General features: G+C 46.8%; 1 protein-coding gene across 1 annotated transcript in view; it reads right to left on the reverse strand.

The window, feature by feature from the left end:
• Nucleotides 1-27,284, reverse strand: part of AGBL3 (AGBL carboxypeptidase 3) — a 2,309,829-nt gene that overhangs the window by 1,464,598 nt on the left and 817,947 nt on the right. Inside the window, exon 8 of the mRNA XM_069628782.1 lies at nucleotides 6,500-6,662. Coding sequence (XP_069484883.1) covers nucleotides 6,500-6,662 — 163 coding nt within the window. The remainder of the gene's footprint in view (nucleotides 1-6,499; nucleotides 6,663-27,284) is intronic.

Raw genomic sequence — 27,284 nt, forward strand, 5'->3', positions numbered from 1 at the left:
GTGAACTGTGTTAAAATGACACGTAAGAACCCGACGAGGGATGTTTGCAATGAATTAATGCTCTAAGACCGATCGAGGGAAGCCATCGTAACCATGAGGAAAGCTAAGGGAAGTAAATCCTGCACGGCGATAAAAAAAAGTGAACTGTATAACTGCCACGTGTGAACCCCACTGAGGGATGCCTACAAAACGAGGTGACGCATGATAACCCCGGGAACATTGTGTTGACAAAAAGTAAACCTGGCTGAGGGAGGTCCACAGTGAAGGATTGTGTAAAAGGACATTGAGACTTGTGAATACAACAGGTGAAATCTTTTGAGTAAAAAGCGGCAGTGAACACAACAGAGGGAGGCTAACATTCGAAAAGGGTCCGAGCCCGGAAGAGGAGGGGATCCAGGGGTGAAAAGTCATCACCCAATGTACATACGGAAAGGAACTTTTATTTTGCTATATTGAACACATCAGGCCCTCAGAGGCAAGAGACTGAGCAAAGAGACTGGACCACCACAGATCCTGATATCACTGAGAACAACAATAGCCTTGTGCTGGAAAAGCCCAGTTTTGTGCTGTGCTCCAGAGACCCGCCTTGTCCCATGCTAAAAACGTTGGTAAGGGAGACCTCGCTATACCATCCTAACTTTATCATTTTTGTGAACACTCTTTCTTTTCTTGTGAACATTATCCCACACTACTTTGTAGCATAGCAGTAAAGATTGGCAACAGGGTTTTTTAGTATCGGCCATTTTTATTTGACTAGACTCCACTGCAACTGTATTATTATTGTTTGATGGTCGTAGCTTGCTCCCATCTTAGATTTAGGTTTAGATTAGGTGTTTATCTCACCAATTCTTACAGTTTAATAAACAGACTTGCACTGTTATCACTTGTGTCTATCTTACTTTGGTGCCATGCCTTTCTTACACTGCGGACCACCACTGAGTGTCTCCCACACAGTCTCTGTCTCCCATCGGGCCACACTGTCCACATTTCTTTCAAGATATTCCATCAGGGCGGCGCCTATGTGATCTCTGAATGCCTCATCCAGGAGCACTCTCACAGGCATACGCCACGTCGGCACCGGGGAACGGCCCGTGGCAACAGCCCAATGAACACCCAATGGTGAATTATCAGATATTGTATGGCTGTAATACATTGCCTCCAGAAACTCAAAGATGCTCCCTCACAACAAACATATAATCAATTCTGGTGTGTATTCTGTGTGGCAAAGAATAAAATAAGTAACAGCGGTCGTCCCCATGAAGGCTCCTCCAGACATCCTTAAAGGAAAGGTCCTCCAGTACTGCATTGAGAGCTGCTGGTCTGGGATGTGAGGTGGTAGATCTATCCCTTGCAGGTTCAAGTATACAATGAAAGTCTCCCCATACAAACAATGCGCCCCTCATACCCATGAGCTTCCCTCCCAATGACCCGGAGGAATGTGCAGTTTGCGTGATTGGGTGAGTAGGAGTTCGCTATATACACCGCCCTGTGCTCGATAAAGCCATGCACCACAATGAGTCTACCCTCGTCCTCTTTCTCAGTGTCTATGAGCTGGAAGGGAGCAGCAGCTGCAATCCACACCAAACTCCCCACCCCGGAGTACCAGAAATAAATGGACCCATAGCCAGTACCAACCCAATCTGGCCACAACCTTCTCTTGTTCTGGTGGCAGCAGATGGGTCTCCTCAAGCAATACGATAGAGGCGTTTTTCTTCCATAAGTACAATCTAATTCTGTTCCGTCTCATATACGTGTTCAGACCCCTGACGTTCCATGTCAGCACCTTGAGCATGATCATTGCAACCACTTGTATGCCACCTCTCAACCGCCCACACCTGACATGCCCCCCACCTCTCGTGACAGGCAACCAGCTATTGCGACCAGCCATCAACATAAAAGGTCCCAAAAACACCCTGCGACAGCCGCTACTCCGAGTAAGATGCCCATGAACGAAAAGACAACAGAGAAAAACAATGTCAAACAGGATAATAAAACCAACCCATAGCTGAGAGCTAAAGGCGTAAACAAAACAAGAACAACCAAGCTCAACAGCCAAAGGCCGTTCGAGCCTCCCTGATCCCAAAGTACGAGGCATTGATATGAGGCGATAGGCACCAGCGGGTGCCGGGTATCATTCGGCAAGTCAGCTGTGGGGTAGTCGGGCAGAACACACAATGCAGGGCAGCACAGAGCCCCCACTACAAATATGTCCACTGTTAACAGGGATGTATATCCCAATGTCCTTGTGGCTAAGCCTCTGTAGGCTATAGGCTCGTCCACATCAGCCCTGCTCACTCGCTGCAACAGTCCAGCATGCCGCTGTGGTCCACCCATGACGTTGCTTCCTCTGGCATGTCAAAGAAAAGTGCCTTCCCCTTATAGAGCACCTTAAAATGTGGCTTGGTAAATAAGCATATATTTGAGGCCCAAGTAATATATCCTCTCCTTGGTCGGGCCAAACATGTTTCTTCTCTGCTGCACCAGGGGCGTGTAATCCAGGAAAATTGCAGTTTTGTGTTGCTGCGCCATATAATGCCACTCTCCCTGGAGTGTTGCAATATACCCTCACTGACCCTAAAATTAAGGACCCTAGCAATAATGGGTCTCGGTTTGGCTCCCGGAGGCAGCCTCTTCTGTACGGTACGGTGCGCCCTCTCAACATTAAAGCCCTGGGAAACCTTGCCCGGGCCCACCTCCTGCAGGTTCAGAGTCAGGTCTGTTCCCCCCCCTCACCTTCCGGCAGGCCCAAGATGCGAACATTGTTGCATTTTGAATGTCCCTCTGCTTCTTCCGCATGTAATTCCAGAGCAGCATTCCTAGCCTCCAAGTCATGTACGCTGGACTCCAGGGTGGAGGTGTCATCCGCAGTGTCATTCAGCAGCGACTCCGTAGCAGTCACCCTTTTGGCCAAAGATTGGATATCATGCCTCAGCAGGGTCAGGTTGAGCATTACCTCTTCGAGCTTCCCGTCTAGCGAAGTCAGGGAGTCCGCAATGGCAGCAAAGATGTTATCCTCATGGTTCCCCTCCTCGCTGTTTCCCTTTCACAGCAAACAAGTCCATGATGGGGCCTTTTATTCATCCCCTTCTGTTTATTGGCCAGCATGTCAGGGAGCACTCAGTGGGCACACAGCTCAGGTTACTACTCCAGCAGGATCAGCAGGCCTTCAACCTCAAAATCGCAGGCATACCCGCAGTAGGAGCACCAAGTCAGCAAGCCACCCCCAGGAACTGCCCCACGGCCGGGGGCCCCACCAGCCACCCATCTAAATATGTATATCTTTTCATGTATATCTTTTCATTGTACACGGCGTGTGGGGTGCTAGATCACACAGTGAGATAACAGTCTCAGGCATGGCCAAGGGCTGAGGACTGTGGGCCCACCATCCACCAATATCACACAACAGGGCCTGCCAGCAGCGCCACCACAGCACAGTCCCCAGAGCAATGTGGGAGTCCAAGAGCAAGGGCAGCTAACTCACTGCTTCCACCCTCGTTAACTGAATGTAACACAGCCCAGTGTCAGTAGTGGTCCATGGCAGCATAGCGCTAGTCCATGGGGTGGACCAAGCATCAATCAGCAATTTCTTTTTTATCAAATGGTCTCTGCATGGCCACAGGCAATTGTCCCTGAAGGACGTTGCGTGCTCAGGCAAGGCAGAACTTACCTCTCTCGTGCAGCTTCTCCCAGGCACTGCAGCACACCTGCCACAGTGTGCTAAGGATTACCAGGTGAGCTGGCAACCCGCAGGATCACATCAAGCCGTGCAGCCGGCGCAGTCTTCACTGCTACCCCCTCTGCCTCTCCGCAGCGCACAGCGAGTACCGGCCTGGCCCTTCATGGGCATAAAAACACAGGGCAGCGCTCCGTCAGTGACCCGCAGTCCAGGCAGATCCCTCCACCAGGTCACTGCAGCAGAGGAGCACAGTCTCCGCTACCCCGGCCAAAAAGTTTGTAGGGCGCAGTCCACTCTCCCCAGTCACACAGTCACTCATCCGTGGGCAGAGGGTGCCTGCAGCTCTCTGTAGCCTGCCATCTTGGCTCCACCAGGGTCGGGCGGGTCACCCTGCAACACTGGCAAATACACGACTCCAAAGTAATCATACGGCCAACTATGCCAGCGATCCTCCGTCACAGCGCGTCCGACACCAGGTCAACAAAGAACAGGATCCCATTAAAAAGATTTTATGGAGGATCAAGCAGGAGCTCAAGGCAGACACAACCTCATGCATGGTACCCGGCTACGCCCCCATCCGCTGCGTAATACTCAGGTTTTACATGTGGCAGGCAAGCAGAGTTTAACTCTGCACCAACCTAAGAGCTCTGATAATAATGTAAATAATGTAATACATTCAGCCAGTCTCCCTGTACGGCCATCTGCAGTTCTGCGGCTTTAAATCCATCAAGTGGCACTGCACCAGTGGAGGTTCTAAGTGGAACTGCCAGCAATTAGGAGTCCTGCTCTCTGGGGCTCCTGCTTGCATTCCTCTTCAGCATTAAATGTTGCAATGGGGGTTGCTCTAGAGTCCTGCCATAGACTTCTGTGACCAGACAGCATTCACTGCTGCTTAAACCAGGCTTCACACAGGCCTATGGACCGTTCAGCAGGACCCCCCCACTCAGCATTGAACTGATATTGCCGTTCAAAGCTGCAACACTTGGCCCAGGTATGCGCCTCGCATCCCAGAGGTGCATCCCTCATCTCTTGCCTTAAAATCAAAGATGGGCCATACAGAGAGCTGTTTTATGAGCAAATTGACAGTTATTCAGGGGATAGACACCTGCCCCCTTACTTATGATATGATAGGATGATATGATAGGTCATTGATAATGCGGCTATACACAAGTGTTTCAAGGTGCGACAAGGGAAGGGAACAAAGGGAGGACGGACAACGATCCTACCAGGCCAGGTGTCATTCAGATCGAGCAAGTGCGTGGGAAGGGGGAGGGACAGTGCAGTACATGGGAACAGATAATAACAATAAGTAAAATAATGGCCAGCATGTGGCAAGTGCGGACATCAGGTGTCAAGGGCTGGTAGGGGGAACTGTAGGGATACAGAACAGTCCCCAAGTGCTGGGGTTGCCAGGTGGGCAGTGCTGGTGTGTGACGCTGGCAGGGGAGGGACCTGGGCCCAAGATCAGAGGGTGTCCAAGTAGCCAGTGCAGTACTGGTTACAGCCAGGAGGTCAGCAGAGTAGAGGAGGAGAAAAAGCAGAAGCAAAGAGAACGGTTTTGAGGTGCTTCCTGAACCGGAGATGGTTCTCCTCGAGTTTAAGGGAGGCAGGGAGGCTGTTCCAGAGGGAGGCACCAGCCGAGGAAAGAGATCCATCACCAACTCGTTGCTTGGAGAAGCGGCTGACCCTGAGAGAGTTGGAGGCGGATGAGCAAAGAGCTTGAGAGGGAAGATATTTAGGAAGAGAGAGTTGAAGGTATTGAGGCCCCAGACTCCAGAAGGCCTTGTGGACGATACAGATGGTTTTGAACTTAATCCTCGCAGCCACTGGGAGCCAGTGCAGAGATTTCAGTCCTGGAGAGATACGATCCCTGGTCTTAAGGCCAAGGACAAGTCTTGCAGTCCTGTTCTGGATGAGTTGCAGAGGGCGGAGAGTAGAAGCAGGCAGATTTAGAAAGAAGCTGTTGCAGTAGTCCAGCCTGGAGAGAACCAGAGCTCTGGAGACAGTGAGATTCTGGGGGAAGGAGAGGAAAGGAAGAATGCCTCTGAGGAGGTGCAGCTGGTAGTGTGACTTCTTGGAGACGTCAGAGATGTGAGGAGAGAAGGAGAGTGTGGAGTCGAAGATGACCCCGATGTTTTTGGGCCTGGAGGTGGGAGCAGGAAGAGGACCAAGAGAGTGAAAGGTTTTTCTAAATCCCAGGCTGCTTGCAGTTATGGACTAGAGGAAAATGTATCTCAACAACTACATGTCCCTATAACAGTCGGTAATAAGTATTCAGTTCCAGATTACAAATGTATTGGTGTAAATGATTTTTCCCCCAAATCAGAAAAAGGCTCTCTTACAGAGTGACACTGCTAAATGAAAAAAAGGGTTTGAGGTTTTTGTTAACATGAGAATCAATTAATAGATCAGGGGTAAATTAAACCAGCCATAAAGTCAATTGCCACCTCAATTCTACACATACACACAGCACACCATTCCTTAATCATAATAAGTCCATAATTAGTAGTCAATGGGTAGGGGTGGGTGCAAATCCTGGGCCCTGTAATAGATTGATTCTTTTTGTAAAGAGGTAATTGGTTACATATTAATGACTACTAAATGAGAGAATTAATCACTAGAAGATTAGGAAGAGTAGTTGCTGATCAAGGATTCCTATTTTGGAGAAGGAATTGGTTAACCGTGAAGAATTCTTATCTCTTATTAAAGTTAAAAATAATGAGTCTCTGAGAATTGATTTAGTAAAGTGGTTTAATTATGGATATCTGATTTATGAATAGGTTGAGCTTTCCAGTTATTCAAGGAAGCTGTCCTCATACAAACCTTGTCAGGGCTGTTCTTGTGCAACATCAGTGGAAAGACCCGTTCCTTCAGGCGTGTGGATTCTGTGCTTCCTCTGATGCCACAGCCATACATGAAGACATTCTGTTTCCGACTGTGTCCATGCAGATCACAATACAACAGCACCTCCCTTTCCTCCATCACGCTGTAACAAGAAGTCATAAAAGGAAAACTTTCATCAGATGTGACCAGTATTGTTTATCTCCATACTTCATGCCTAAATTTCATTTGGGAAAGGTTGGACTTGAGCTCAGTTAACTTTCTACAACCCATTGAACTAACAAGTTGCTAGACTAAAGCAATGTCAGAGAGCTGGTCAGCATTAAGGTGAACTGGCAAATTTATATAGAGCACAATAAAGTATCAGGGTTGGTAGAAGTGACATAATACAAAAGTCAAAAATGTTAACAGAGGTGTACTTTGAGATCATTGTGCAGGTTTCAAGTCTTGGGATGCAAGAGGCAAGTGGTTAGTATTGCAGTAGACTTCTACATTTATGTGTGGTATCTACTCTGGAATAGGAAAGGGGAACATTAAAAATGATTAGTAAATTAGGTGTACAACATTCCATCTGTTGAACAACAAGGGGGGACTGTGGATACATGTTGACACCCAAATATGTGATTCCAGAAATCGAAGGGAAGGAGATGGTGGAGATCAGAACTGAAGCCCGTCTCAAATGACATTATTGTGCCAAAATTAACCCTAATGTGCTGCACCGCATGCAAAAAGGGTTTCTTTTGAAGAAAAAACTAACAAATTACTTACATTCGATCATGTTTTTTCTGGCAGAACCCGTTTACACATATTTTGTAATGGGAATGCCAGTATACTGTGGCATTTAGTATTGCAGTGCCCAAAATAGTTTGCATTTGCAACAATATCATTTGTAAGGTGATGTTATGAGATGTAGGGCCAAGACAGGGAGACAGGAGGAAGCAGGGGTGCAAGATGGGGGTATGGTAGCGTCCCACATAAAATAAAGGGAATAGGAGGTACAGCAGAATTAGAGAAAGCTGAATGTGTGGACTCCATTGGTTTGTGGCAGTCTCTGCATGACTATTAGGGTATAGACTACTGTACCCAGGGCCTGCCCCACCAGAAACCTGTGTGTAAATCCAGGACAGAGTCCAATGACCAGACATTGCTTCTAGGAGTGAGTGGACTATGGATGTGGGCTGGGGCCATATATGGTCATCATGGTTACTTCCAGCCTCTGCAAAAAAAAGTGCTCCATTTGGCAGAACCAGACATTGCTAGATGTATGAATGGGTGTCTGGAATTGAAGCAGAAACCCACACATTATAAAACATGGGAAGAAACCTGAAATAGTTGTGTATTTTGGCCTTCACTGATTGGGTGACATCCATAATGTTATTAAGGATAAAGCATTTCATTGGGGCTCAGGCTCCCTCCCTAGCCCCAACACTTAAGTAAGTTATGTTCCCTTAACTTGGTAACACCTGGGGACAAGGAGGAAGGAGGAAGAAGCAGACACAGACACTTATTCAGAGGAGGCCTGGCCTGAAACCGCAGCCTGGCAAGAACCTTACACATTGTGAAGCTCTACCCCTGTACTGACTCCACTAGAATAGTCATTACCCGAGAGTTAGACTAGTTACATGTGTAAACACTAGTGCTCTGGTCCCAAGTCTGCATTTGCCCTGGGAAGCGGGATGGTGTGTTGTGGCATGCCAGAATACTATGAAGAGACCTGATGTGAAGAGAGTGACCAAGACATCAAACAGGATAAAGTCTGAAGGAAATTCAAAATGGCAATTCCAGCCTTTTGAATTTTTCATTGGAGGGATTCCCGGCCGGGTAGGGACCTGGCGCGGGCCAATCAGAATGCTTGTTGCATTCAGATTGTCTCTCGCCAGGTTACTAATATCAAATAGTTTGTGGTAATTTCCTGAAGCAGTTGCTTTAATTCTTCTAGGGGACTCTTCCACCTCTGGGGTGTCACCTTTTTCCTTATGAACAAATGTTCTTTGGCTTCTCAATTTAGGGCTTTTACCCTTATCCTCAACGATAACTTACAGTGTCTCTATATCACTTTCTTTACTGGAACATTGTGATCTGTTATCACTCTTCCTCAGTTGGTTCTCTGTCCATTCACTCCTCTTGGCTATTATCCAGTCACTGGGATGATTGCGCTAAGTGCTCATCACTTCTCTTGGTACTGGGACGAGTATGATTAACCTAGTAGTTATCTTCACTCTTCTCAGTACTGGGACGAGTATGATTGGCGCAGTGATTATCTGAATTCTTCTCAGTACTGGGAAGAGTATGATTGTCCCAGTGTTCATGTTCCCCCTTTTTAGTACTGATAAGAGTATGATTAACCCAGTGGTTATCTTTACTCTTCTTAGTACTGACACAAGTAGGGTTACTCCACTCGTTACCTTCGTCTTCCTGACTGTGACCAATCCAGCTATTGCAATTATAGTGTTCATCCTTCTCCCTGGGTCTCCCACTCTCCCAGTTACCTCCTTTCCAATGGGGCTGCGTCACAGGGACGGAGTTCACTCCTTCCTCGTGTGTGCTCTCGCAGCTCCGCAGAGCAAATGCTTCATCGGTCTCTGCGTAGTTCAAGAACCGCATGGTCCACTTCTCCTGGGTCACGCCACCGCTTCCTGCCCTCTCCATGCTTTCTTCTACTGCCGGTTGGCTGAATCCTCTCGAATGAGGATCCCCTGGGTTTCAGAAGATTCTGCTTCCTTGCATGTTTGTAACTTCCGAGTTTCAGGTTCTCCGGATGTTAGTCCCTTTTCCCTTTTAACTTGAGTCCTCTCCAGCACAGGACCATAGTCCGTCCTTTCTTTCTTTCTGCAGAGCACTCTTCATTACTCACGTGTTCTTTTTCTCAGTATGGTTAGCTTCCAACTATTTAGCAATCTTTATGCCTTCTTTACTCTTCTTCTTCTCCGTATGTTTAGTTTCAAGGTGTGTGGTGTGATAAACATTACAATAGCAAACACTGGTTTGTTCAGGTGGATTTGTGATCTGAGGCCCTGATGGAATGACAGACTCATATGAAAGGGGGTTAGGGAGTTCCTTGACAGAACGAGAGCCCTTGTCCCCAAGAGGGGGGTGTCTGTGTGTGAGGTAGTGCTTAACGCCACCCCTAGGAAGAATTTCACTTAGCAGGCTCACCTCACTAGCCTCACAACGAAGGGCACAGATGTGACGAGATCCTGCGGTTCATCACACTATATTGTCATGGAACACTTGCGGCAACAACAGCTTCATCAACAACAATAATAAAGATCTCGGCACGGACAAATACCAGGTATTTCTTCTGCAAGTTTGGCTCACAGATTGGATCGAAATAGATGGGTATCAAAAAGGAAGTTAAAGGACAAAAGGGTCGACCGGCTGGGGCCTTCAAATTGAATCGGATAATACGTATTGGTCAGAGGCCAAAAGGGTAGTCTACAGAATGTGAGACTATTGTCGCCATACATGCTTGCTGGAATGACATCTATGTACTGTTTATAAATGTCTATTGGAATCCAGTTTGCTAGTAATTATATAATTAACACGCCACACACCCCAAACATTCATAATTTGCAATAGTTCATATTAAACATGTACAAAATATTTATTTAGCAATTAACAATAAGTATAAAAGGTTATGGCTTGTTATGGTGTTGAGGTAGACACTTATTACACCTCCGGTGTGTGGGATGTATTGACCCACTTCTGCTCTGCCCTGCGACATCCCTGTATCCTGGTGGTGCAAGAATTATCAAAATGGCTGCAAAACGCCTGGGCCCGCCAAAACCTATGGAAATTGCGCTTTGGAACACGAAAAGATGGCTGCCAAATCTACCATGCATGTTGTCAGTGTTGGACGGAGACCTCACTGCTGAAATATGTCACTGGGCTGCCCGCCAAGTAAAAATGGAAACTGCATGAAAAGCAGTGCTTTACTGAAAGAAACCTAGAAATTGTTCTTAAATTTTTTTTTTCTTGATTGCTGAAACTACAGAATGCAGGTCCAAAACACCATAAAACATCCAATACCCTTGCTGGGTGTTACCCATCACTTCATTTAAGAAATCATTATGAACATACAATGTAATGAAAAGCGGAATCTGTCATCAAAATATCCACAGCAAAAATGTGTCTGCCTGTGAAATCTGTCAAAATTTGGGCGCAGTACCAGCCGCCGCCTGTATGACAGCTGTCAGTAGTTGCATCAGATGTTTAAACTTGTGCAATTGAAATCAAATGTCTGGAAACGAAGTGACCTGTTAAGAGGAACCTAGGTTGTAACTATTTAATTTCCATGGTTTAGAAGCTGGAATAAGAGTTCTAGCTGCTTGTTTGAAAATTGCAAGTTTTGTTTTAAACAAAGAAAAATGTAGTAAAATGACATTGAATTTAAGCTGAAGTCAAAGCCACCAAACCAGTTCCACAGCTTCCCCCAACAAAAGGCATCTCCCTTCTGCTTCCCACCAAGGACAAGAAATCACACCTTTGTGAGAATTAGATCAGGGCAGAAGATCTTGGGCTGCAGCTGGAAGGGGACAATTGACTTTCTCAGGCTGAAAGGAAATGCAGATTGTGAAGTGTCAAACATGGCCTCTCCCAGAAGGAAGGGGGCAGATTGCTTCAGACCTGCCAGGACGGAAAAGGAGGCGGGGACAGACAACCATTTGTGGATTCACAAGCACAGAAAGCATATTTTTGAAAAAGACTGATAAATGACTGTGCAAATTTGTAAAAATTATAGAATCAACAGCATTGTTAATGTGATTTTTGGGTGCACATTTTAAAGAGATGCCAGAACTCTGTGCGATGTTCTGGGATGGCACAGTGAAAATTCTGGTTTTGCAGCAAATGTATTTATGTCAGAAGCATGAAACTTCACACGCTTATGCCCATATGCAATGTGCACATGTGTAAAAACTTTTGACAAATTAGATATTGTGTCCCGGACAAAAAGTGCGAAATTCTGTCAAATCCAGGCCCAAGATCCTGCAGAGACGGGGCTTGGAAGAGTATTTGTTCCACAAAATATGTGATCTATGTATGTTATTTCTTATAAAGAGTGCACACATGTAAATATGTAGTATACCCGAAAGTAGATTTCATGTTCAAAAGCCAAGGGTAGGTTTCCCTGACTCATAAAACCACATCATCATGGTGACACCCTGTTTCTCCTCCAATCAAGGGAGAGATCAGAATCTAGCCTGTAGCCAACCTAGGTGGTCCGCTTAGGATAATTCAGTATACACACCCCTTTATCAAATGAATAAATAGAGACAGCTGAGGACTTAAAAACACACAGATCCACCCACCATCCCGATCTTGGTGAAGCACCCTGAAGGAGATCCATCCATACTCCTTGTTCCAGAATCCAGAAACTTTGCAAGCAGAAAGGCTCATTGCATAGCTGAACCACTTTCAGCTGGGCCTTAACTTCCAGAAACCATCCCACAAACTTAAAGGGGAAACGAAAGAAACAGCCAGGCTGTCTTGTACTGCTTGCCTGTCTAATAATTATCTTAAAAGCCAGAAGGGCAGATTAAACCCAATCCTGTGCCATGCTGTGACCAGAGAGCCATTGCAGATCCAGTCCAGTCATGTTGTGCCGTGCAGACCAGATCGCCTGGCTGTCCAGTCTGGTGTGGCCAGTAGAATCCTAGTATCCCTGACCTGAATCCCTGACGGTTCTGTTCAAATACATATAGTGAGTATCCAGAGTATAGAACTGTGTCACTCTCATATATACTGTCCATAGTAATCCCTATCTAAATCCCTCCTACCTTATATTTAGAAACCTGCATTGTTCGAAATCTTTTTGAATTACCTGAAATTTCCACCTTATCCTATATTCCTTCTGTACTAATATTGTTAAAATCATCTTTGCACTGATATATTGCATATGAAGAAGGCAAGCGTCTCGGCTGGCAGTTGTCTTGATCAAGTGGCTGAGCTTTCGTGTAGCAATTGCTTCTTCATAGTCTCCCCTAGTGTAAAGAATCCCTGTTTGTTTTTTTAAAGGCGCATCCTTGTTTTCTCATTTGCCTCTATGTCAAAAAAACGACCTCCACGAAAACGTCCATAACTTCTTCAATGCTAGAAACGAAATGTAAGTGTCTGCTTGTAGCTAACATCCTAAGCTTTCCAGAGAACCCAGAACTGCATCTCAAATCCTTATAGTTTTCCCACAATCGCGATTACCGCACACGGAAAGGTTTGCCGCAAATTTTCATTTTGGCAAATCTATAACGTGTAAAATTGTTTTTCAGTGCACCCGACCTAAAAATTAAGTTTGCACATTGCTTATTACTCTCATCGTTGCTAGTGTTTGTCCACAACCAGATAAAGCTGCTCCCATTAGTAAACAAGTTCAGTGATTTAGCCCATTTTAAGTGGTTTTGCCTATTCCATTCAAAGCCAACTTTAAAACCATTTTGACAGTTTGCCCATTAGTTCTGTTTCTCTCTTGTGTTTGCTGGGGGGAAATTGGGATTGAAATATATGCTTGAATTCTGCATTCCTGAAACCTGTTCTCTCGCTTTCTATTTCTTCATATTGCATATTGGGGGGATGGAGGGGTTATCACTGGAATTTACGGCCAAAGGAGTAGAAAACAGGTTGACATCGATCGAGGAGGCTGAACAGGCCCTGCGGCACCTTACTTTGGACACAGGAAACCAGGTGAGGGGCCTGTCAGGCCTCGGCCTCTGGCAAAACATGCATCTCGACCAGCACCAGGAACACAGAGAAGGAGAGCCCAGATGGGACGGAAATTTATGAGATTCAACGGCCCCTCACCAAGGAAGGATCAAGCGCACCAAGAAAAGAAAGGGGACTGAAACGCAGCAAAGAGAATGCAGGCTGTTATGTAACGAGGAATGAAGCTTGGGCGAATGCAAAGGTAAACTTGGAATGATGGCTGGAGGAAGGTCGTTACAACCTCTCCAGAGGGCTAATCCACAAAATTCCGGACAAGTCCCTCCGTGGGTGATAGACACAACTCTTGAGGCGACACCAAATCCAGGTTATGAGGCAGGATTGATGAATGAAGGAAACAGCTATGGGGGAGGGGGCGGCTAAAAAGGGCCTGAGGGTGCGCACTCTGAACGTAAAGTGGTTGAACTCTCCTACCAAACGATCGCTGGTAACGAGGGAGCTTCGGAAGGCCTCCCAGGATGTCTTACTCCTGGCAGAGATTAGACTAGTGCAGGGAGAAGAGCGGTCACTGAGAGGAGGAGGAATAGGGAAAGTCCACTGGCTTTCCGGGCCGGCAAAAAAGGGAGGGGTAGGAATAAGCAATATCGGATTCAAGACTGTGTGGCCACCACTCTGCTTGTAGGCAGGTTGCTAATATTAGAGGGAACAATGGACAGCGCAAAAGTGCTCCTGGTGGCAATATACACCCCTAATCAGGGACAAGGACACTTCATAAGGGAGGCACTAGATAAAGTACACGGGCGGGAGGTGGACCTATATATCATTGGTGGAGATTTCATAGGACAGAAGTACCAGGGAGGACAGTGTGCGTAAAGGAGAAGACAAATGGGGCTACCTGGGATACGCAATAAAAAGGTATGCGCTGGTAGATATGTGGAGGCAGAAACACCCGAGGGAGGAGGGTTATACGGTCTATTCCCCCCGCACAAAACTTACACGAGAATTGATTATCTCCTTTTCAACAAGGAGCAGAGCTCGAGACTAATGAAAAATACTATAAGACCTGTGGGCTGGTCAGACCATGATATGGTGACGGGTACCCTTGAAATTTCTGGATTAAATAGACCAAGGGGCACGTGGTGATGTAATGACTTGCTTTTGAGAGACCCCCTCTTCTCCGACCACCTAGCCGAGGGGATAAAGGAATACTTTGTGCTAAATGATACAGGGGAGAAAAGCACGGAAACAGTATGGGATCCAGGGAAGGCTACATGGAGGGGCATTCTAACAGGGGAGGGTGCAAGGAAGAAGAGGTAGAGAGGTGTAAGCAATATTTAATCAACACTACAGCTAAGTCAATGCCTAGTCTGGGATGCTGAGGAAAACCCTTATTGATGTATTTTTATGTCCAGTTCAGTCCTCTGGATGACAACCCTTGTATAACACCCCCCTCTTAGAATCCCCCTGACCCCACTGAGCCAAGAAGTAGGTTTGTTTTGCAAATTAAAAGGTTTATTAGAAAATTTAAACAATATATATATATCACACTTTATAATAAATTAATATCTGATAGTAAACTTAGACATATGATGTTGATCAACAATGGGTAATCTGACACTAGCACACTTCTTTACAATCAATGAGGAGTTAGTATAGGATGGATAAAGTAGCAACAATACTTTTATGGTTTCAAGGGAAAAGCAATGAGGAATAAAATGCAGTACAGAAATACTTGATATGATTTTAGCAAAAGATAAGATAATCACTTTTTCTCTGGCAATTCACCCCCCTCCCCTATACAATGTAAGAAATGGAAGGAGATGGAAAGAGGAGCACACAGTTCTCAGGAATGCAATCAAATACAATACGAAATTCAGTTCCCCCCCCAGCAAGCTTAGAGGAAACAGGTAGGAGTTTGAAACACAGGCCCAAAATGCTTTTTAAATGTGATGGCAATGGATGGGGAAATGTGCCAACTGATTTTAATTCCCTGATTTTAACAAAAGAAACAATAGAGCTGCTATTTTGACAAGTGAAGAAATTGAGCCAAAATCGCAAATCGCGTTAAATTTCGCGAGTGCGTAAATCGTGATTGTGGATAAAGTATAAGGAGTAGGAAGTCGGTTCTAGGTTCGTTGGAAAGCCTAGAATCACAGCTTTAAAATGAAATGAAAAAAATGAACCCAAACAGTTCGAGATACGGACGATTTAATTAAGGTAGATTTTCGGATTTAAAGTAAAACTCAAAATGACAGGTGACAGCTTGCAGCTGCAGAATTGACAGGTGACAGTTGTGCAGCTTTAAAAATGACAGATGACACGATTTCTAGGAGGCTGTTCTACTTAGGTTAAAATAGTTTGGATTAGATTATTTTAACTAAGAGATTGGTTCTGCACAGTTCTGCTAGGTACTCACAATATCAATTTGAAATAGGCCTCGTCACGGTCTGGTCAGGTTGGACGGGACTTCCGGCGGGTGGTTCTGAAGTCCCGGCTATCTGGGTCAGCTCTGCTCTCTGGGTCTGTCAAGCACCGGATCTGCTCACAACGGTCTGGTTTGTGCTTCTCTCGGGTTCCGGATACAGCACTGCTTTCTGGATACTGCTACAGGTTCTTGCAAAAATTCAAACAGCTCGGCTGTGAATAGTTTGGTTGGTTTTGAGGCCTGCTGAAGAGGATTCAGCTGGTGGATTCAGGCCTCTCTGCTACAAATTCTGGAGTTAATTTCTGCTACAGGTTCTGGAGATTGATGGATTTGAAGTCTGGATCTCTGGATGTGAAGTCGTCGGTCAGCATGCTCCGCAGCAAATGGAATTGAATGTCTCTACCTGTCCAAGTGGTCTCTTTTTATGTGTTTTGAAAATGGATGTGTGCCTGGGCCTAGCTAAGCCTGCCCCTCTCTACTTGTCATTGGCCCAGCTTTCCTCTCTCCCTTGATTGGGGGAGGAAATGGAGTGTCAGAGTGATGCTGTAGGTTTTATGGTCAGAGGAACCTCCCCTTGTCAAATTGCACACAAATCTATTTCTGATCCAAATACATATTTATCTATGTACCATTTCTCTCATATTATTGGTCCAGTTAACATATTTTCTGTAGCACCAAACCATCCGATCCCTGTCTTTGTACGATGTCGTGTCCACTGATGACAGAATTCTCCCCTTTTCATCCAGATAACGACCTCTAAACCTTTCCAGATTTTACACAAATGTGCACCAGGGATATTGGTTTCAGATGATAAAGTGTCAGATTTTTAACATACAGACATTTGGAGTAACAACCTTTTTTCAGCTACTATCTCCAGGAACATACCACAGGGTCCTAACACCTCTTAAAATGTGCACCGAAAAATCACAAGAATAATGGTATTATTTATATAATTTTGACCAGTCTGCACTATGAGTTATCTATCTTTTTAAAATTATGCCCTGGTCAAAAAGGGGTGTGGCTTCCCACATCACATGGTGGAATAACTGGTTTATCCACTTCCCCCAAGCTCAGCTGCTAGCAGAGGCACTGCCCCTCCCAGTTTTCCCAAGAGGAAGCCACTTTACGCCCCCCCCAATATAACATTTGCCTGAGTCCAGGACAAGGCTTTGTTCAACCTCCTGCAATCTGCAGGTCCCCTCCCGTAATTCAATCAGGGAGGTGTGAGCTCCTTTTGGCAGGGGCAGCAGGATGCAGCCAGGCCTGGGAAGAGTGGCTGAGCAGGTTTCTCCTGTCGGGGGTAGTTGTCAGGCAGAATTCAGCTAAATGTTACTTTAGTTCCCAGTTTAAATCAAACTTGCATGTTTTACATATACATTAAATAATTACTTCCTTCAAGTCATTTCAGAATATAGTTTTACATTGTATCCACCTCTTAGCAAGTCTTTCCTTGGCCTGGTTTTGGTTCATTCGTTCAGTTTTCCACAAAAGTCTGGTGGTTTTAAAATGCCGGCTTTCTGGTAGTGGTGAGTACCGGTATTGCAACCATTTTTGGGATTAAGAAAATGAATTCCCCACAGTTCTGAGTTGCTTTTTGGCAATCAGCATTGCCATTCCCAATGGTTTCAGGCTACTGTGTGTGTAGCCCAATGGTGGTTTTAGGCAGTGCCCTCCTGTGCTCACAACATCGGCAAAAATGGGTAGCAGCCTATTCTTCATGTTTTCCCTGTGCACTCTCTGGGGAGTTCTGGCCATCATGATGTTTTCCATGCCAGTACTGCACAGTTTTATGGTAGGGCTTGGATGCATGGGTAAAACATCCCACAAGCCCCCCCTCTTGCGATGGCCATTCTGTCCTTTCACTGATGGAACTCGCAAGATCTGGGATGTTCGCCTCCTCTTCTTCCAATTCCATGAATGGCACAGTTCAGCATCTTTTCCTCCATCCGGTTGGATCGATCGGTTCTCCTCGCCGGTCCTGATGGGAATATTGGGCGGTACCCCGGGCCCCTCGGGTCTCTGCTCCCGGTCCCCGGTCATCCTCCTTGGTCAGTCTCCAGGTTTTCTTTCTCCTAGGACGACAAAGGAAAGCGGCAATACCTATTCGTAGACATTTCTTCCCCACCATTGATATAGTGGGGTGGCATATACATTTTATAGTCAAAACATTTGCGTTCTTATTTTAACAAAAACAAGATACAATTATAAGACTTTTTTTTTCCAAATCATAATATTTTAGAGACTATGGGCCTCATTAGGACCCAGGCGGTAAGGGGTTTACGGCGCCGTAAACAGCGCCGACCCTTACCGCCTGATTCTGAGGTCCCTTAGCGCCATGGAGGTTTTAACACCTGCTTTTAGCAGGTGTTAAAATCCATGGCGCTAAGGGACCTTGTTGTTAATTACGCCACCGTAATTTACGATGGCGTAATTAACGCCTTCCCCACTCCCATTATGCCCTATGGGGCAAAAATGGGAATGGGGAAGGGTAAATGGGTTAATGGGGACTTACCGCCCCACTCACCTCGGAATGGGGCGGTAATTCCGCCAACCACCATGGCGTAAACGCCATGGTGGTAAAGGTACGACCCAGGCGGTAACTTACCGCCTGGGTCGTAATGAGGCCCTATATGTGGGATATTTTAGGGTTGGAATTGAATTACTCTGGAGCGGTCCCCTCTGGTATTGCAGAGGACTCCTCCAGTTGTTGCAGAGTGTGCCTGGGATGGCAACACTTTAGCTGATTTATATGTACCCACTTGTCTTCCCCTTCCGCCAAACCGCCTTTGGGGATGCGGATCTTGTAGGCAACAGGGGAGATCTTGTCTATAATTTCAAACAGTCCCTTCCATGTAGGCAAGAATTTTCGCTGTTTGGCCTGGTTCCTTTGGAAATTGTATAGATAGACCCAATCACCCACCTTATATTCCTTTCGGGTAGTTTTCAAATCATAGTGGATCTTCATGCCCTCGGCTGATCTTTCTAGATTCTGCTGAGCATAGGCAAAAGCATGTTGAAGGTGTTTCCTTAAATTCTCCACATACTCATGGAGTTGTGGAGGCATTTATCAGTGTCTGCTCTTGGGTCCTGTAGAGCAAATACTGGGGAAGCACCATCTTGCGTCCGGTCATCAACTCAAATGGTGACATTTTAGTTGCAGATGAAGGGGTAGATCTGATGGCCATTAGGACCAGAGGTAATCGGATATCCCAACTTGGCCCAGAATCTGCTACAAACTTTTTTAATATGCTCACAATGGTTCGGTTGTATCTCTCCACTGCTCCAGAAGAAGCTGGCCTGTAAGCAATGTGTAGCTTCCTTTTAACCCCCAGTATCTCCTACATCTTTGTCATTACTTCACTGGTGAAGTGGCTACCTCTGTCTGACTCAATCCTTTGAGGTAGACCAAAACGGGAAAAGATGTGGTTAATCATCAGGGCAGCTGCTGTTTCTGCCTTGCAATTTGGGGCTGGGAGACATTCCACCCACTTGGTAAACAAGCATGTAACGGTCAACATGTACTTGTTTCCTCTAGACGAGCGGATTACAGGGCCTACAAAGTCGATTCGCAAATCTGACAATGGCAGTGTCATCCCCCTCTTTTGGAGAGGCGCACGGTGTGTGAGAGATGATGGCTGAAATTGTGCACACACAAGACACCCCTTCAAGTATTGGTCGAGGTCCTGCCCCATGTGTGGCCAGTATGCAACCTCTCTTAAGATTTCCAGTGTTGTGTGAAACCCCCTATGACAGGCGATGGCCGTGTCATGGGCGTGACTTAACATCAGGCTTCGGAATGAGGTAGGGACCACCCACTGATCATGGCCAGCTTGGGATTTCCTTACCAACAACCCGTCTTGGATTCGGAACCTTTTTGGACATTTCATCAACACTCTTAGCTCCTCTTTCCCAATGTAATCGGTATCCGTCAGGGGAAAGTTCTCAGGGTCCTCAATGTGTTGGTAAAACTTACCAATTATTGGATCCCCCTTCTGAGCTGTAATCAAATCAGCATCAGGGGTCTCCTTACTCCATTGTGCAGTTGAAAGATCATTGTGAGCATTTGTCTGGGACCTAGTGATAGCAGTGACCTGGATTTCCCCCAACAGGCACTCTATTTCGATTAGATCCCCTTGGATGGCCCCGGTTTTGGCCAGCTGATCAGCTAAGTCATTTCCAGTTTTGTCTGGTCCCTCTACTTTGGAATGACCCTTGATCTTTTTCTAGTAGATGGTCATCCCATTCGATGTGACCAGATCATCAATGTTTTGAATTAACTTCCCATGTTTCAGGGGTCTGTTATTAGCACATAACATGCCTCTGGTTTTCCAATTAACCAGGTGCTCCACGAACCCGTTCCGTACATAACCCGAATCTGTGATTATGACCAGTTTGTGGAGTTGATGTTGGACAGCAGTGAGGATGGCCTGATGCACAGCCATCAATTCTGCCACCTGACTACTTCGGGGACCAATTTGGTATCCAGCGGAGGGTTCTGGAAACTCCTTCAACCCATGCATTCCCTTCGCCGGCCACCAGTTCTTTCTCCCCGTTGTTGTCAACATGGTACGAGCATCCATCCACATAGACAGTGGGCATTCCCTCACACTTGTCTTCTTCAAAGACCTTGTGTGGGGAATTAAGGTATGCCCCCATGTTGTCCTTGATTTTTAGACTTTCGTCCTCGAGACAGTTTTCTCTGGCACAATCATGCAAGTCAGCCAGACCTTGCGCGAGGGGACTCTTCTTGTTTTGGCCATATCTGACCTCCACAGGAAAGCCTTGCATTGACAGAATCCAGGAAGTAATTCGGGAATTACTCACATTTCCGGCCCGGATTCTATCACTTTGGAGATATTGCAGAGGCTGGTGTGGAGTCTCCACTATGATGTGTTACCCCTGGATAAACGGGCGGTAATTCTTCAATGCCCACACCGTTGCCAGGAGTGCCTTCTCACAATCGTTGAATTTTTCCTCCACAGAGGATAAAGTTTTGCTCGCATAGGAGATTACTTTATTGACCTTGTCATGCTTTTGGTATAATACTGCTGTCAAGCACGTATTAAAGAACCCTGTCTCCAGGAAGAACTCCTTGTTTCTGACAGGGTAAGCTAGGCAAGGCACTTGTGAGAGGCTTCTTTTGAGTTGTCTTACTACCTCAGATTGTTCTGGACCCCATTCCCACTTGACCCCCCCCCTTCAGGAGATGAATCAGGGGTCTGGTGATCTCTGCGTAGCCCTCAATTAACTTTCTGCTGTAATTAGTCAGTCCAAGGAGGCTCCTTAGTTTCCGCAGAGTGGTGGGGTCTTTCAGTTTCTGAAGTGCTTCCACTTTCTTTTCCTGGGGACAGAGACCCTGAGGATGAATCTCATGCCCTAAGAAATTAACACGGGTTCTACACCACTGTGCTTTCTGAAAGTAAAGTTTTGCTCCGGCTGCCCTCAACTGTGTCAGAACATAACGGATCTCCGCTATGTGTTCTTCCACAGATGAACTTTTGATGAGGACATCATCTACATAAGCCAGGTTACCCCTCGCACCCAGGTCGGGCATGGCCTTATGTAGGAAAATGTTGAATTCATTGCTGGAGTTGAGGTATCCGAAGGCAGTCCGGGTCCATGTGTACTGCTGGCCCCCAAAGGTAAAAGCCAGTTTGTATTGGTCCTCCCTACTGACAGGCAGGATCCAGTATCCATTGGTCAGGTCTATTGCAGTGAATACTTGTGACCCCTGGATCTGGGCCAGCTCTTGGTCAATGTAGGGAAGAGGCCATCGGGAAGTATGGACCCGTTTGTTGAGCTCCCTAAGGTCGGCGCTGAGTCTCCACTGGCCGTTTGGCTTCAATATTCCCAGCACCGGATTATTGAAGATGCTGTGTACTGGACGGATTATTCCCCGGGACTCAAGGTTCTTAATTATTTCAGCAAGGGACTCCATGGATGCGAGAGGCAAACGATATTGCTTCACAAACATTGGAGTCATTCCAGGGTCCGTGGGAATTGTTGTGGTGTGGATGTCGGTGCAACCACAATCATATGAGTCTACCGCAAAGAGATCTTGGAAATCCAAGAAAACTTGTTTCAACTTTTGCTTCTGTTCCAGAGTCACACAGGCATCAGCTAGGTTGACTCTCTCTTCCACCATCTCCCTGAAGCCTGGAAAGACTTCTGGTTTGGCTATCTCAGCGGCCTCCTCCAGCTGGGTGGAGAAGTCCCTGGTCAGAGTGCTGATTTGGACTGGAGGCTTCAGGTGGGAAAGGCAGCCCTCGTGGACCTGGAAAATCACCTCATGCCTCCTGAAGTCACAAGTCACATCTTCCTTACCATAAGGGCAAGAAGTGTACACCAGGAGGTTCCCCCCATGCCGGGTGAAAATCCGGTCTGGTGTTGTATTGTCCTCACTGTCACTGTCAAAACAGTCCTTGGGGATTGGTCCTATCAGTTCATTTCCTAGATCAATGGAAAAATGTCGGTCATCAACCGCCATTCCAATAATGGTGCCTGCGGCTAGAGTAATACTCTTTAAGTCGCTGTTATCCACCTCTATTGGAATGGTGTCATGTTCTATGTTGACTAATGGTGTTGGGTTTACCCCTAACCCTTGCTGTTGGAGAGAAGCATTTAGATCAATATAAGCATCAGGGTTTTTAAATTTTGTCCTCTTTTAACTTTCACTTCCAGGGAGAATTATCGGGTCCTTTCTGGGATGGTGACTTCCTCTTTAATCTGAATTTCAACTGCATAAGGGAGCAATTGAGCTGACCTAAATGCTTTTTCTGAATCATCAAAGCCCATGGGATTATCCGCTAATCGGGACCAAGCTTTGAAGTTTATTAGGTCCAAACTAATGGCACAGCGATTGGGAATGTCACTGCCTAAGTAAAAGGCGGCAGTGACGTCTCGCACGACCCAACAATTATGGACTATGCTCTTGTTGCCAATGGAGATTTTCAGCATACACCTGCTTGGCAGGAGATGTTTGGAATTAGGTGCTTCCAGGTCCATTTCCCCTTTGTCTATCAGTTTAAATGTGGGAATGGCTGGATCTTTTGGGAGTTGGCGGGACATGGCTTCGCTGATGAAGCTCTTACCATTGTTCACACACACTCGAGCGAGAACAGAGTCCTTCCCATCATTTAACTGAACAGGGATGAACAACTGCTCTCCAATTTGCTAAATATCAGCCAGGCTCTGAGCTGATTTCACATCTTTCTGGACTATAGGAGTGGGAGTTTCTGATTGTGGATTAGTAAAGAATTTCAGGGTGTTTCCTTCTAGTGTGGAATACCACCTTAAACTGGAAGGAAGGTTGATTTTCAGAAATAGAGAGGACCCCCCATCACCAGTCTGTTGTCCTACTGCTATTACTGTCACGTCTGGAATTTGGTTGTTCTGGAAGTCAAATTCTACTTGGTCAGATTTTTGTTCAACCATGTGGCAGGTGCCATTTAAACTAACATGGTTGACACTCTGTTTTAATTTTATTGGTCGACTAGTCCGGGTCCAGAGGACCTTGTTTACGCAATCTATTAGGGGTGACAACCTTCTCAGGAGGTCATTCCCTAGTAAACAAGGGGTGCCCTCTGGAGTCACTACTATGACCGGGTGTTTCACCTTGTGTCGCCCAATTTTGATGTCCAAATCTGCAGTCCCCTCGACAGGAATTTCCTTCCCGTCAAAGTTCTGCAGTTGTCCAGGAAGAGAGGTGAGAGGAATACGGTAATTATCCCCCCTTCCTGCATTTAGTTCATCAAAGGCCCTTTTGGACAGAAGGGTAGCTTGGGATCCAGTGTCCACCGGTGCCAAAATTGTACCCTGCCCCTGTACTTGTACCGGGGCATAATATCTTCCCTCCTTCTCCTCAAGGGGGCACAGATAATGCACATTTTTGGACAACTGGTGGGCTAACTTTCTGGTATTGGACATGGCGAGAGAAGAGATGTGGGCAGAATTCTGTGGAGAGTCTTGGGAATCTGAAAGAAAAAGTTGGCAACTGGAGATCAGAGCCATTGTGGGTTCCCCTGGTTCCGGTTCTGGGCCACCCCCCCCCTTTTTGGAGGCAGTCACCAGGATGGGTTTGAACCTGGGGATTTCGGTATTGTGGGTTCTGGGATGAGATGATGGGCGGCGGTAGCTCAGTCTCCATATCTCCCCAGTCTGAATTGACATCCCTTGGGACCCATTTTTCTTTGGGAGGAGTTCCCCCATCTCTAAAGGAGAAGATCCTTTTCCCAGGATCCTCCGAGGATTCCTCTCCCTCAAATTGGAAGATCTGTACCTCCTCCACAAAGTGGGTCTGTTTGGGTCCTTTGTTTCTCCTACCGCCCCTCTGCTCCTTCGGTGGCAGACTTTGAGGGGCAGGAGATTATGTTTCCGGTTCCTGGTTTTCCAGGGGCTGTTTACAAGTTGGGAAGGAAGCTTCCTCCAAGGCTTTACACCCCCCTTCTCCTTGAGCCTCCTCCCTGGGAACCGGTGGGTTATCGGGGTGCTGCCCCCGTCATTGTTCTGGAGCACCAGGTCCAGAGTTTGGGGCATTCTGCGGTGGCATGCTCATCTGAGGGTTCTGTTGAGCCCTCAGTATGTGACCCAGATCTCGTGCCATATTTTGGACCTGGCGCTCAAGTTGTGAAACCCGCTCAGGCTGATACGGGGCTCTATTTTCTCCCCTGGGCTGATCCAGGGAAGGGTAGCTATCCCTTCTCTGGTAGTACCCCTGGTTGGGAAGATTTTGGTACCCCTCCACCCTTGGCCTCCCCTCTCCCGGATAAGGTTGTCTGGGCTCAGGGAATTGGGGAAAGAAGGATGGACGATTTTGGGGCTGGAAATTGGGTGGATACCTGGGAAAAAAGTTATGCCCAGGATTTGGTGAATTTCTGCCCTCCTGGTGGAAGTTAGGAGGGAAGTTCCCTGGGTTAGGCGCTTGGCTGGATCCCCCCCTTGGGCTGGAGGAGTCCACACATAACCCAGGATGGGTCGGTTTCCCTTGTAGCGGGGACTTACATAGTCAGGGGAGCGGGGGACCCCATTTGTGGGACTACCTCCTTGACTCCCTGTCTGTGACTGGCCCGAGGGCCTTCTGGGCTGTGAATTATTTGGTGCAGGCAGGTTTTTAGGCCCTCCCCCATCTCCAAATCTAAAACGGGGGCAACCTTTACCTCTGCCACCTTGGCAGCAGCAGGGGTGCTGTTGGTTTTGGGGTTTTTCTGCGCCTTATTTTTATTTTCGATGGGCTTCTGTACCTCACAGATCCGGGTAGCCTGTTCAATGACCCAGTCTAAAGATCTTTTCTCATGAAAATCTCTCACGAGCTGGGTCATTATGTATTTGGGTAAGGCATGGAATAACGTATTGATAAATTCTCTGCTATCCGTGCGCACCCTTCTGGTGGTCTGCGCAAAAGCACACTTTAATTCTTGCACAAACTCTTGTGGGGCCTGATACTCCCCACATTGCAAATTGTAGGCTGCTTTGCGAGCCTCTTGAGGATTTCTGTGAACAGAAAAATGTGTCAAGATGGCCGCCTTATAGGTGGACCCTCTTAAACGATTTTGGTCCTCCAGCCCCGCAAAGAAACTGGAGTATTCTGGGGAGAATGTCCATTTGACGTACTGGATGCAGCTACTGCTGTCCTTCAAATGGAAAGTCTCCATCATTTGCTCATAGAGCTCCAAGTGTTCCCAAACGGAATACTTGGCGTTCTTATGATAAGGAGTGATGACACTCCGGATTGCCTTGATCTTCTTTAAGGGGTCCTTAAGCAAGGCCCTTTTTGCCTTATTGGCCTTTTTGGTTCGGGTAACCCTGGTCCATTCATCCTCCGACTCATAAGCACTGCTCCCAGAGGTGCCCGTCTGATCTTCCAGGTTTTCCCGGATTCTGCGAGCCTGGGAATGGCTGGCAGAATGTGGGGACCTGGTCTCCTGTGTCCTGTAATGCTCAGAGGAGTCTTCAGATCCCTCCTAGCTGCCAGGATTTGATGGGTACCCCCCCACTGACCTAACTGTGCAGATGTTTTCAGGATGCCCTTAATGGGCCTACTCTCCTGGGGTTCCCCACTAAATTGCACTGTGCTTGGGTGCCCATACCCGGATGCCCGCCCATCCATTCCTGGGAGGTACTGGCCTATGAGCCCCATACTTCTAGCTGGATAGTAATCTGCCATCCCCGTGGCCCTGGGCTCATGTGCGCGAGGGGACATGGGGGTGGCAGAGTCCAGGGACTGGGAGAGATGAAGGCCTCTGGTACTAGGGCTCCTGAGGTTATGCTCAGGAGTTTCTCTTTCCCAGCGAACCTCATCTCTATCCGCCCCTGCTTCCTGTTGCAATGCAAGAGCCTGCGCTTTCAGTTCCTCAGTTAAGGCTTTACTAGACTATCAGTCTCTCCTGCATGGCTACCTGTTGCTGGAGCCTATCATTGTGCTGACAGAGAGCCTCATTTTCTCTCTGTGCCTCCTGATTGGTCCTGGAGTACTGGGCCAGTCTCTGCTGCAGGAGGGTTACCTCCTCAGTCCCATCCCTACTGGCCTGCTCCTTTCGTGCCAGAGCCTCCTCCACCCTCCTGGTGTGATCTAGCAAGCCCTGATGCTCTTTTTGGAGGTCACCCAGCCCCTGGAGGGCCACGTGATTTTCTTCAATTTTTCTTTTTAAACGGCAGACTTCCTGGCCTAAGGTATCCCTTTCCTGACCAAGAGCCTGCATTTGTGACGCCAGGTCGTCCCTCTGCCTTTGAAAGGCACCAGCTTTCTGGCGTTCTATATCAAACTCTGCCTGGGTATCCAGGTCTTTCAAAATCAATTTATTACTTTCCTCTTTCTCTCTGTCTAGTTGGATTTGCAGGGTGGCTACCTGCTCTTTGCATGCCCTGTTGAAATTGATCTGTTGCTCCAGCTTTTTCTGGCTCTGCAGTAAGGAGTCCAAACTGTCTTGGTGCTCCTTCTGCAAAGCCAGAATTCTGGTATCCTGGTCTGTCTTTTCCTGTTGCAGTATATTCATGTCCTCTTTTATTTTAATGATATACTGCCTACTATCATTTTCTGACTCCTGGCTCCTCTGCAGCCGCTGCTCAGAAGAGACCAGGTCAGATTGGGCCTTTTCTAACAACATCTGTTGCCTATTTGCCAGGTCTTGGCCTTCAGCACATTTGTCCTGCATGGCTCCCATATATAGATACAAATATGCCGCTATCCTGGCAATCTTATTGTGTTCATCTTTGGCCTTAGAAGCCATATATAATTCACTCAGGGCCACATGTAATGGACCCTGATCTCTCCATATATCTGACCCTGTTTCAGTGACCTGTTGCGCGATTGCCTGCAACCAGACCGTTTGGTCCTGATGAGTCCACTCACCTCTCACAAATAGCTTATGTAAGAAGTGCTCTCTGGCTATTTTCATATCTACCAAGGTCGTCATTCTGGAATTTGAGTTCCTTCCTGACTTACAGAAGTTTGTATTTTATTTTGCAAAACAGACCGTTTCCTTAGAGCGTTCCTTTGAGGGATGCTTTCACAGTGTAAAACAGCGTGGTGATCTAACCGGATATGTGTATCTGGTCAGTTGGCACACTGTATTAATCTGCACAAGTGGTAAATCTAACCCAGAATATCCCGGACGAGCCCCCACTTTTGTAAACGATATTCAATCAACACTACAGCTAAGTCAATGCCTAGTCTGGGATGCTGAGGAAAACCCT

The sequence above is a fragment of the Ambystoma mexicanum genome, chromosome 12, assembly GCF_040938575.1.
Source record: "Ambystoma mexicanum isolate Mex_15411 chromosome 12, UKY_AmexF1_1, whole genome shotgun sequence".
Lineage (NCBI taxonomy): Eukaryota > Metazoa > Chordata > Amphibia > Caudata > Ambystomatidae > Ambystoma > Ambystoma mexicanum.